The 12,361-nt window shown below is 35.9% G+C and overlaps 1 protein-coding gene across 1 annotated transcript in view; it reads right to left on the bottom strand.

The window, feature by feature from the left end:
- BFSP1 (beaded filament structural protein 1) overlaps positions 1 to 11,878 on the bottom strand; it is a 58,472-nt gene extending 46,594 nt beyond the window's left edge. The window contains exons 1-2 of the mRNA XM_003758169.4: positions 11,513 to 11,878; positions 5,297 to 5,357 (exon numbers count right to left, since the gene is read on the bottom strand). Of these exons, the coding sequence (XP_003758217.1) occupies positions 5,297 to 5,357; positions 11,513 to 11,874 (423 nt within the window). The 5' untranslated portion in view covers positions 11,875 to 11,878. The remainder of the gene's footprint in view (positions 1 to 5,296; positions 5,358 to 11,512) is intronic.
- Positions 11,879 to 12,361: the final 483 nt, after the last annotated feature.

Below are 12,361 nucleotides of genomic sequence, written 5' to 3'. Positions count from 1 at the left end.
CAGGAAGGATTTGAATTTAGGATTTCTTGTAATCTAAGTCCAATGCTCTATCCCCTGTGCCACCAACCTGCCCAGGTACCATATATTGTCATGTACCATGGTTATTTATACTTATGTCTTACCCTTCTACTAAAGTCCACAAGAGCTAGAGATTATACATTACCCAAACTTTTTGTCTCCTCCAGAATCTATGCCTTTTTAGGAATTCTGTGTTCTGTATGTTATACTCCCATGAATAGATGAATTTTTGCATTCTCCCTCCTCTATTCTATCCCCTGATCTTCCTCTCCCATTCTGCTCTATCCCCTGCCTCACCTCAATATACAAATATAATCAATAAAATAATCATTTAATAAGTTTGTTGAATTAAATTACTGAGTAATTCACCTGACTAGAATTCTTATTTCATAACCATTTTTAAAGTATGAAAAATTGTGATTTGGGCATCATCAGAGTTTCTCAACAAAATCACACACTAAAAGAATTCTTTGAGAAATCTTGATGTAAACTTAATTCTAACTTTTTTTTGATGGACATAGCCAGTGAGACACTATTCTTTCTGAGTAGGTACTGCTTTTGTCTGATGGCTTTGTGAAAATAATTTTTACAACTAAGCTTTTTCAATGCATAATAGCATTTTAGCCAGAAGCAGCAATTATTCAACCAATCATTTCTACAAAGTATCTTTCTTTTTACTTTACTTTGAATGTAGCTTCTTTATTCTATTCTGAGCTTCACTTCTGATACTCTAGTCTTTATCCACCATATCAAAGCAGACCTCTCCACGTTTCTCTCACTAGTCATATATATTGTCCCTGCAAATCCTTTCTCTGATTGTTTGGTTTCTCCCAGTACCTCCATTTTAAGGAAAGCACCTGGTTAACCACATCTTTACTTTTTTCTGACTCTCCAAACTTTTTTCATCATGCTCCTAATGGGCATCCTCCACAAGGCACATATCCTTTTAGCTTTCTGTCATGTGTTATCATGAATGTAAGTTCCTTGAGGACAAGGATAGTCTTTCTGAGTGATTGTGTGGAATTTCCAGAATTAGCACAGTGCATAGTACATAGAAATGTTTTTTGAATTGACTTGGATATTTCTATAACTCTAGGTTGTACCTTTTTTTAATAGACCACCTGGTCTATTAATAGTCCCACCTAGGACAAAAAGAAACTAAGAAAAGGATGGCTAAATATTAGAGATAAGACCTTGTAAGAACAACAAAACTCTTGTTTATTTGATCTAATTAATTGATGTGTCTATCACACATGCTATTCTCAGCCAGATTTGGCTGTTTGGTTACTATATTAACTTCATCCAAAGTATAATATAAATTGAAAAAAGACACTTGAGCCATAGCATTTACACAATGCCCAACTTCCTAAGAGGAGAGCATTGTCAGAAGGAAAATCTAGCAGACGTGGCCACCCCAGCTATAACATTTCTTATTTTTGCTTCCAGACTGGCCCAGCCCTGATTTTCCTCAGCTGTAAAGCAGCTTTCCTCTGCTGATAGAGCAGCTATCTGGAATAGCTATCCCTATTCCAGATCATCCTATTCCCCTACCTATATTCCCTGACTTAAAGTCAGCCAGTTTTTTTACCCAACTATCCCATAAGCAGTATGCACTTTTCAAGGGAATCATATTACCAAGAAATATGACAACAGAAGCATAGTACAAGCAGGATTACATGAGGCAGATGGAGTTACAAGGAAGGAGCTTAACAAAGTGTACACATTTCTGAACTGGTTTGTAGTTCAAACAAAGACACTTGAACTTTTAACAAGTTAAATTTGCTGTGGTACTGGGTATAGGTATGGTGGAATCATCAGTCAATAAGAAGAGAGATAGGAAATCTACCTGTGATCTCATTGGTTATAAGATACAGAAATAGGAAATAGGAAAACTCCTGTTGGTAATGTAGATAAGACTCTTCTTAAAAAATATGTATATTTTTTATATATTAGATATTTTATTATATTTAATATAATAAATTTAATATATTTTATATATTTATTTATATTATTTTATATATTGGTCTTAGAGAGCTGAGTAAAACATCAAAAACTTTAATATATATATATATATCAGAGGTGATATTTAAAATCAGGTCTTTCCAAGTTCCAGGCTTTCTCTCTATCTATTTGTCAAACTCACTTGCATTGATTAATAAATAATTAATAAACATTTATAGATGATTTGCTTTTGTTTTACTCATAAATGTTGCCTAGAAAACTTCACAAAGTACATATCTATTGATTGGTCAGACTATCCTGAGTTTATAAAGCAGGCAATTTCAGAAGAATCATCATGTATAGTTGAAAGAGGGTCAGAATAGAGTGTGTGTAGTAAAATGGAAACGAATGATGAGTAGGAATGGTTAGGTAGTGGAGACATTCAGTTCAGGATCTGATAGATTTTTGCTTCTGATCAGGTGACTCCAGACATGATGGCAACCCTCTTCTTCTTCCCATCCCTTTCACAATTCAGAGAAAGGTCAAATTTCCCTTTTGGTCAGGCGGTCCTTTCATTTCCTGTTTTTCCATTTTTCTCTTCCTTGTTTCTTCAGCCAGGATTAAGAGTTTCAATTTTTCCATTTAATTTTGTGCTTATGATATTTAACTAAAACCATTTCTTTAAAAAGAAAAATACTTGTTGGACAACAAACCTGAACTGTTTTGACTGGTTATTGAGTTGTATGGCCCAAATTTTTGTTTTCAGTTGAATTAGACACAGTGGCTAGAGAGTTGGCTTTGGAGCCAGGAAAACTTGGCTTCATGTTCCACTGGCACTTATTGGCTGCCCTGACCCTGGGTAACACACTGATGACTGCTCAGTGTTCTGGGTAGCTCTCTAAATGTTGCAGAGAAAATGTCAATTTGCACTTATAGAGAGCATTTCCTCACCTGGGAATTCCCTCTATGAATGAAACAATGAGTCCAGTTCCTATCCCTACTGAATTATCAGAAAAGGAGGAAATATTCTTTGAAAGAGAAGCCTATTTTCCCTTTATTTCAAGCTGGGAGGAAGAAACAGAGAAGGGAACAAATTGAGCAGCAGAGGATTTACTCTTTCTATAACCCTGAAGATTGCACAAATGCCATTTCAAATTCTTGATTTATTTTCTTTTCGTTTTGTAAAACTTGCTGTGAGACAGAAAGCCATTCTCGAGAGTTGAGCAATCTTCACACACAGCTGCTCGAAATAATATATAAGCTAAAAGGAAGAAGTGAAGACTTTATACCAAGCTCTGGGTCTGAATTGGAGGGCCCAACCTCTTCAACTGCTGAGAAACCAGCTCTAAGGCAGATTCCATTTTCTGGCACCTACTCACAAAGTCGCCTTTCTCCAATGTAGATATGGATAGAGTGCTAAGGATAGAGTCCTTTGATAATTACTCCAGTGAACTCCCCCTCCTTAAAGTTACAAGATGCTCGATAATAGATTGATTAATCAATCAGATCTGGTAGCTTCTAAATGAAGAAACATTGGAAAAGAATTAAATTACCAAGCTCATTAGAATTGTGTTATTGCCAGAAATTAGAGGAAGTATGTCTTTCCAGCTAAACTCTCTTGAGAAGGAACCATCTGAGTAGGGAAGAGAAGCTTTGGTCTTGGTTCTAGGTCCCTTTTCCTTTTGGCCAAAGGAAGAATTTTTAAGTTTTGAAGAGTCTGAGACTTTCCATGTCTCTATCAGCGTCCTTCTATCATCCTCAGAGCAAATATCATTGTCAGTATTAGGAGCCAAGGATAGACTGCCCATAAATTCGTGTCTCTAAAAGGAACTCTGAAAAGAACGTACATCACATCCAAGGGGAACTCCTTAATCACCTCACAAATGAGAGAAAATAATTTGCAGCAACCAGGAGTTGTGAGCTACCCATTTGGCACATGTACTGGTGAAGCCCATTTTCCATTTCTTCTTCATTGGGAAATAATCTCCCAGACTTTTGACAAGATGTTTTAAATGGACTTCTTACTGATGACTTGAACTCAACTCCAGCCTCAGAAACTGTCTGACTCTGGAGCAAGTCATTTAACTGCTTTCTGCCTTAGTTTCCTCAACTGTAAAATGAGAATAATAATATCACTTACCTACCAAAATTGTTGTGAGGATCAAATGAGATAATATTTGTAAAGTACTTGACCCAGTGCTTGGCACTTAATAGGTGTTGAATAAATGATTGTTTTCTCTTTCTTTCCCTTTTTTAAAAAACTTAAGTAAAATACCTTTTTTAAAGCTATTAAAAGCTGGTTAACTAAAATGTTTCTCATCTGATCATCCTGAGGAAATCGCACTGGATCTGTGGCATTAGAGATCACACTGACTCTTCAAAGATATTCCAAGAACAGTGAGGGGGAAATGTAGCATTTCTCCAGGACTGGAGATTCATCAGTGAGATTAGTAGTTGGGATAAGGAAATTCAGAGATTATATGGATATAGACAGAGATCTATGTATATATGTGGGTATCACTTTAAAATTTACTCACAACAATCCTACAAAACAAGTAATGTAAATATTATTATCCAAATTTTACACTGAAAAAAACAGACTCTTAAAAATTAAGTGACTTCCTTCTGGGTACACAGTACGGATTAAACCCAGCTCTCCTGACATCTGATCCAGAGCTCTATCCACTAGACTGCTTTTCTCCTCCCAGAACCTGCTGCCAAGGTATTTGTTCAGGCTGCAGGGCCCTGACCCTGTAAGAAAGTCATTTGTCTCCGTAGCCCTGAACTTCATGTAATTTCAGCACTGGTTCTCTTATTCCTTCTGAAAGTATTCATAGCAACAGAACTTTAGAAGTCCTGCCAGTCCATACTAGTGAGCTATTGTCTTTTCTGAAGTTTGACCTTCTGTACAAATCTCTTAGAAAGTACCTTGACCTCATCTCCCTCATGGTTATGTATCCATGATGGTGGGAATATATTTTTCTTAAAATTGATCTTTTTTTATAAGATGATACTTCTCAACAACAAAAAAACAAACTCCTTAAAATATATTCCCCAAAACAATGATCGGAGAATTTTCAAGTCCAGTCTCTAATATTTACTAATAATGTGATCTGACCCTGGAAAAGCCACTTGGCTCCGTGAGCCTCAGTTTTATCATCAAGAGAGGGAGAAACAGAGAGAGACAGAGACAGAGAGAAGGAAAACAAGATAACTGCTTAACCAAATCCAAATTATAAAGATGCCTAGAGGGAAAAAAACATTAAGCAGGTATCTCAGCAATACACTACAGCATTGTCAGTGAACCTAACCAAATCCAAGAATGTAATAAACTCACCTTGTTCAGACGTTCAAGAGTTTCTTTCAGCAGGAGCTGATATTCACATTCATTTTGATACCTGTAAATTGAAAGCATAAACCACAAGTAAGCAGCTTAAGCACTGATCATACAGACTGTAGACTATGCTATCAGCAATCTAATATCAATCAACAGGCATCTATTAAGTTCCTTTCTTTGAACCAGGTACTGAATTAGATTGTGGGGCTACAATGGCAAAAACCAAACAGTTCCTACCCACAAAAGAAGACCCTATCCCTCCATTCTATCAGGACCGTATACCAGGAGGGAAGGCATGAGCAGTTAGGAATTTCTAGAAAGGCTTTGTGTAAAGGGCTGAGCCCTAAAAGAAGCTAAGGATTCTAAGTCAGAGTAAGGTTGGAGGGCGACCCAGGCATAAGGGACAGTCAGCCCAAAATCAGGGAGATAGCAAATAGAATACCAAAGTACAAGGAATAAGAAGGCCATACATACTAGACCACAGAGTATGTGCAAGGGAGTGTACACAACATATAACAGGTATACACTAAGTTGATCTCTGTTAGGATATTCCAAAAAGATTCAAAGATTTCAAAAAATTCAAAGGCAGCTAGATAGTGCCATGAATAGAACACCAGACTGAGAGTCAGGAAGAACTGAGTTCAAATCCAGCCTCAGCCACTTACTACCTATGTAATATTTGGCAAGTCATTTAACCTCTGCCTCAGTTTCCTAATCTGCAAAAAGAAAAAAAGTATAATAATAGCATTTGCCTTCCAAGATTTATATGAGGATCAAATGACATATTTGTAAAGTTCTTTGAAAACTTTAAAGCACTTTGTATAAATGCTAGATATTAATATATTCCAAAAATATATACAGAATTATATACATGTTATTGTTCAGTCGTCTTCTAATTATGTCCAATTATTCCTGACACCATTTGGGGTTTTCTTGGCAAAGATACTGCAGTGATTTGACCTTTCCTTCTCCTGCTCATTTGACAGATGAGGAAACTAAGGCAAACCAAGTTAAATAGCTTGCCCAGGGTCACTCAAGCTAGTAAATGCAGGAGACCATATTTTAATTTAGGGGGGGAAAAAAGTCTTCCTAACTCCAGGTCTCACACTCTATCTATTGCATCACTTAGCTGGCCTTAATTATATGAGATAATATTAAAAAATATATATATTTAGCACAAGGCCAAGCACATATTATATGCTATTTTGTCCTATATAAATGCTTATCTCCTTTTCCCTTTATGAAGACCATAGAATTTGCTGCTTTGCTTGAGAAGTAAAGGAGAGTTCTGCAAAATATTCAGCTGAGAAAAGGAAACTAGGGAAATCTTTCCATATTCAGGAAGAGGAGATGCTGATTCCCAAAATAACTTTCCTGATCTGCTGTCTTCATCGCCTAATTAATTGAGCACAGGTTCCTTTATGTATTTGCACATATCCAATCTAACCTAGAGTTCACTTTGGAGAAATACAATTGGTGAATTTTTTAATTGTATGTTTAGATTTTTATTTCCAATTACAAGACCTGAAAAGTCATCATCATCATACATGGCGCTTCCAATGGGGAAATTGCTTTGCAATGCAGTTGGCACCTTCTCTGCAACTTATAGTTTTAGAGAATTTACTGGAGCATTGATATGTCAAGTTTCTTGCCCCTGGTCACACAGTTTTTAATCTATCAATGAAAGGACTAGAACTCAGGTTTCCTAACTCCTAGGTCATTCTGTCCACTATATCAAGTAGCTTCTTATTTTGCCTTGATTATTGGCCTTTATTAAAGAAAAATGTGCTGATATTTTGAAAATATACTTGAATTTCATACATTTTCTATTTCATAATGGGGAGGGAGCATGGAAATGAGGAATGACCAGTGTCTAAGAAATAGACTTAAGAGGACTAGGATCAAGATTAGCAGATGAAACCTTAGATAAAACACTCCATCACAGAAACCTTGAGCTATCTACCACTGAGGTAGTGGATTGGCTCAAAGGTTCTTATGTCAAGGATCCCTTTGTATCCAGGAACCTCTCCACAGGTGAAATTTGTGGAATCCTTCTTGGAATGTTTTTCAATACATAAAATAAAACACATATGATCACAAAAGAAATCAATTACATGGAAATAAAGCTATAAAATAAAAAAAACAAAGTTTTAAATATTTTTTCATGATTAGTGTGGAACTATATTTTATATGAGCTCACATGTATAATCAATATCATATTGCCTTCTCAAGGAATAAGGGAGGGAAAGAATTTGAAATTCAAAATGTTTAAAAAAAATTCTTACTGAGAGCAATTTCGAACTATGCTCATAAAGTTATCAAACTGTGCATACCCTTTGATCCAGCAGTGTTACTACTGGATCCCAAAGAGATTTTAAAGAAGGGAAAAAGAGGGGCAGCTAGTTGGTGCAGTGGATAGAGCAACAGCCCTGAAGTCAGGAGGGCCTGAGTTCAAGTCTGGCCTCAATCATTTAACACTTCTTGACTGTGTGACCCTGGGCAAGTCACTTAACCCCAATTGCCTCAGCAAAAAAAAAAAAAAAAAAAAAAGAAGAAGAAGGAAAAAAACCTGTATGTGCAAGAATGTTTGTGTCAGTCCTCTTTGTAGTGGCCAGAAACTGGAAACTGAGTAGATGCCCATCAGCTGGAAAATGGCTGAATAAATTGTGTTATATGAATATTATGGAATATTATTGTTCGGTAAGAAATGACCAGCAGGATGATTTCAGAAAGGCCTGGAAATACTGACATGAACTGATGCTAAGTGAAATGAGCAGGACCAGGAGATCATTGTACACAGCAACAACAATACTATTTGATGATCAATTCTGATGGCCCTGGCCCTCTTCAGCAATGAGATGAACCAAATAAGTTCCAATAGAGCAGTAATGAATTGAACCAGCTACACCCAGTGAAAGAACTCTGGGAGATGACTATGAACCACTACATAGAATTCCCAATCCCTATATTTTTATCTGCATGCATTTTGGATTTCCTTCACAGGCTAATTGTACTTTATTTCAAAGTCCGATTCTTTTTGTACAGCAAAATAACTGTTTGGACATGTATACTTATATTGTATTTAATATATACTTTAACATATTTAACATGTATTGGTCAACCTGCCATCTGGAGGAGGGAATGGGGGGAAGGAGGGGAAAAATTGGAACAAAAGGTTTGGCAATTGTCAATGCTGTAAAATTACCCATGCATATAACTTGTAGATAAAAAGCTATAATAAAAAAAGAAAGAAAGAAAGAAAGAAAGAAAGAATCCTTAATAGGTGAGAAATATTTAATGAATAAATAAAAATATATATTTTTTAAATTTATGATCCTTTAGACTACAAGATCTCCAAAATCCCCTTTCAGTTATAAAATTCCATGATTCTGTGATAGTTATTATAGTTTTAATCAATGAAAGAGTTATTTCTTAAATAAATAAAATTAGCTTTGAGCATATCTTTGGAAATAAAAGCCAAATTCATGGATTTTCTTCTCTCTCTTTCTTACTGAAGAAAGAACACTAAGGTATCTGGCTTCTAAGTGACACAGTAGATAAAGCACTGGGTCTGGAGGTAAGAAGACCTAAATTCAAATCCACTCTCAGATGCTTATTAATTGTGTGACCCTGAGAAAGTCACTTAATCTCAGTCTGCCTCAGTTTCCTCAACCCTAAAAGTGGGAATAATAATAGCACCCACTTTCCAGAGTTTCTCAAAGGATCAAATAAGATAATATTTGTAAAGCACTTCCTGGCACATAACAGATGTTATATAAATGCTTAATTCCCCTCCTTCCCCAAAAATATAGCAGTTAATATAATATAATGATAATGCCTGTGATTTCCATACATTAATGTAATTATATGTATGCCCCTTCTCTCTCTACACACACACACACACACACACACACATATACACACTTCAATACATAGAAACTAGATCTAGGGAGGTAATTGGATAATAAATTGGTTAGGACAGTATATCTGGAATCAGGAAGATCTGAATTCAGATCTTGCCCTAGATTTTTTTCATCTGGAAAATGGAGATAATAGAAGCACCTACTTCACAGCATTTATGTGAGGACAAGATGAAAAAACATATGTAAAGCACTTTACAAACCTTAGAACTACCTAGAACTACCATGGAAGGCATCTAAGACTTCATCTAACCCTATCCCATAATTTTAGGCAGCTGGTGGCACAGTAGCTGTAGTTTTAGGTCTGGAATCAGGAAACCAGGAATTCAGATCTAGTGTCAGATATTTAATAGCTATGTATGTGTGATCTTGGTCAGGTCATTTAATCTGTTTGTCTCAGTCAACTATAAAATAGGAGTGATAATAATAGCCCCTACCCTGAAGGGTTTCTGTGAGGACCAAATGAGCTATTTGTTTTTTGTTTTGTTTTGAGGCAATGATAGGGTTAAGTGACTTGCCCTGGGTCACATGATTAGTGAATATCTGAGAATTTAAACTTTTAATTTGGTTTTTTCTGACTTCTCTCCAGGGTTAGCTGTCCCTGAGACAATATTATTTTTTTATTTTTAAAAGATATTTTAAATGTTTTTTAAAGTACTTAACACAGTGCCTGGCACAGAGCAGACATTATATAAATACTTGTTCCTTTTCCTTTCCTTCCCATTTTACAGAAAAATAAACTAAAATTTAGGAAAGATAAGTGATTTGCCCAAGATTATACAGGTAGTTAACTTTAGAGGGCAGGATTTGAACCCAGCTCCTCTAGCAATGCTCTTTGCACTATAATATATAAAACTATAAGATTATTAAAACAGAAGCACTATTTTTGTTAGTCTGAATTAGCAATCGTCTTCATGCAATCCCCTCAATGTATAAAATCATAAATTTGAACTCAAAAAATAAATCATCTAAGCTAGGCTTGTAAATCCCTAATAAAAATGCATATGACTAGCATATCAGGAAAATGTAATTTCATTTTAAGATGTTTCAACTTTTACCTCAAATAAGTGCAAGTTTTCCTAACATATCATTTTTAAAAGAATGAAATTTCTCAAATTACAAAGGCAAGAAAAAGGACCAACTAAAATAAAATAACTTTAACTAAAGTTAAAACTTAGATTTCCTTATTTAAAAGCTCCTAGCACCTTTATCTCAAAGATGCAAATAAATAAGTTGCTTCCTCAATTATCAGGTAAAGATTAATCTGGGGCCCAAATGACCCTGATAATCTTTTTGGACTTTGGGATAAGTGCATAATTTTTCCTTTTCCTTTGACTCTCAGTACATGTCTTGCATAAATGAATTTCATGAAAATTAATCTAAAAGCAGAATCAGCTGAAATTTTATCCTTCTATTGGACATTAAATGTGTAAATCTATTTTTATCACATTTTTTTTCCTTTAAACTAGTTTTACAGATTTTTTTCTAGTAAGAACATATACCATAAGAAATCAATTTCACTGGCACTGATATATTTGTATTCTCTATCAAAATACACCTCATTTTAACTTCTTTATTTACAAATAAAGAAAATATCACTGCATATCCTCGATCTAAACACAGTATTAGCTATTCTATACAAATAAAATGAAATCTTTACCACATTTTTTAAAACATCAATAATCAGAACTAGAAAGAGTATCATGGGAAATGTAACTAATTTATATTACTTGACAATATAAAATGTTTAAAGAGAGACAGAGAAAAAAATGGCAAACTACTCTAGTATCTTTGCCAAAGAAACCACAAATAGGGTTACAAAGAATCAAAAGTGACTGAAATGATCACAATGGTTCTTCTTAAAGTATGCTACTGTTAATAAATGTGGTAAATCTAAACAAACTATTTTAACTCTGAATTTATGTGTGTGTGTGTCTATATACATATATATGTATGTGTTTTTCTGTGTGTAACACACACACATACAACTATATACCCACACACACATATATACTTGTACTTAATTATTCATGAAAAAATTAGAACATAGATAACACTTAGGAGGACTATGTTCAGTCAGTAATTAGCAAATCAGTTTCCTGAACAACTTCTAGAATCATATTTTCATCCCCTTAGAAGTAATCTGATTGTGGCCATTGATTAAGTGGTAGAGTGGACATTGCCTACCCTGCTCCTAGAAAAGTCACATTCTAGCCAATTTGCTCCTGCCAAACATTCCCCAACTCCCATCTCGGGAGGCCATGTCTCATTCTGAGTCCACCCCAACAAAGCTTACTTATTTCGAAACTCATCGAGTACCCTTTGGGCATCCTTGTCCTCGCGCTCCAGCTTAGCCCGATCAATAGCCAGGTCCCTTGCCCGCTGAAGGTTCAGCTCTATTTGCTCAGAAAATGCTTCTTCCAAGCTAGCCAACTCATCTAGACGCTGGAAGGTCTCTAGCTGCTTTCTGAAGATGGCATTGCGTTGCTCCAGCCCCCGAGCCCAGTTGATATAACTAGCAAAGCGTTCATTGAGCTCTTGTAGATTCTCCAGTCCTTGAGCTTGGCCCAAACTACTCAGCTCTCCTGAGCCATGCAATTCATCAGCCCGTTCATATTTCTCCTTTCGGGTTTCACGCAGATAGGTACTCCTATACATGGCTACTTAGAATACCCACAAACCTTTCCTTCTCTTTGACTCCACACCAGGGGCTGTGTCTTGTCTGTCTGATGTGGATACCAAATATAACACTTCTGGGTGGCAGGGGAACAAGATGAATACAATATCTAAATGCTTGGCTTTCTGCATTTGTCCCAAGAGCCTGCATTACAGCAGTCCTCTAAATAAACATCCACATGCCCCACGTCATGCTTCTCTGCCTTTCCAGAACCAGGTCAGCAGTTGGGCAGAGCATGCTTTGCACCATTCCCTAGCTCATGAAAAATAAAAGAGACAGGGTTTTGGCTTTTGCAAGCTGGTTTAAAAGGCCATAGATCAGGTGCCCTACAGAGGCCCTGAGAATTAAAAGGCTAGATTGAGATCATGGGTCAGTAGTTTTTTGTTCTATATTTGTTTAGTCCTCTAGTTGTTGTACTGAATGGCAGCACTGGTAAGAATGAGAAGCATGATTTCTCTGTGATCAGTT

Source organism: Sarcophilus harrisii, chromosome 2 (genome assembly GCF_902635505.1).
Source record: "Sarcophilus harrisii chromosome 2, mSarHar1.11, whole genome shotgun sequence".
In the NCBI taxonomy this organism is placed as follows: Eukaryota; Metazoa; Chordata; class Mammalia; order Dasyuromorphia; family Dasyuridae; genus Sarcophilus; species Sarcophilus harrisii.
Note: the sequence above shows the minus strand (reverse complement) of the source record. Positions and strands in the feature narration are given on the sequence as shown.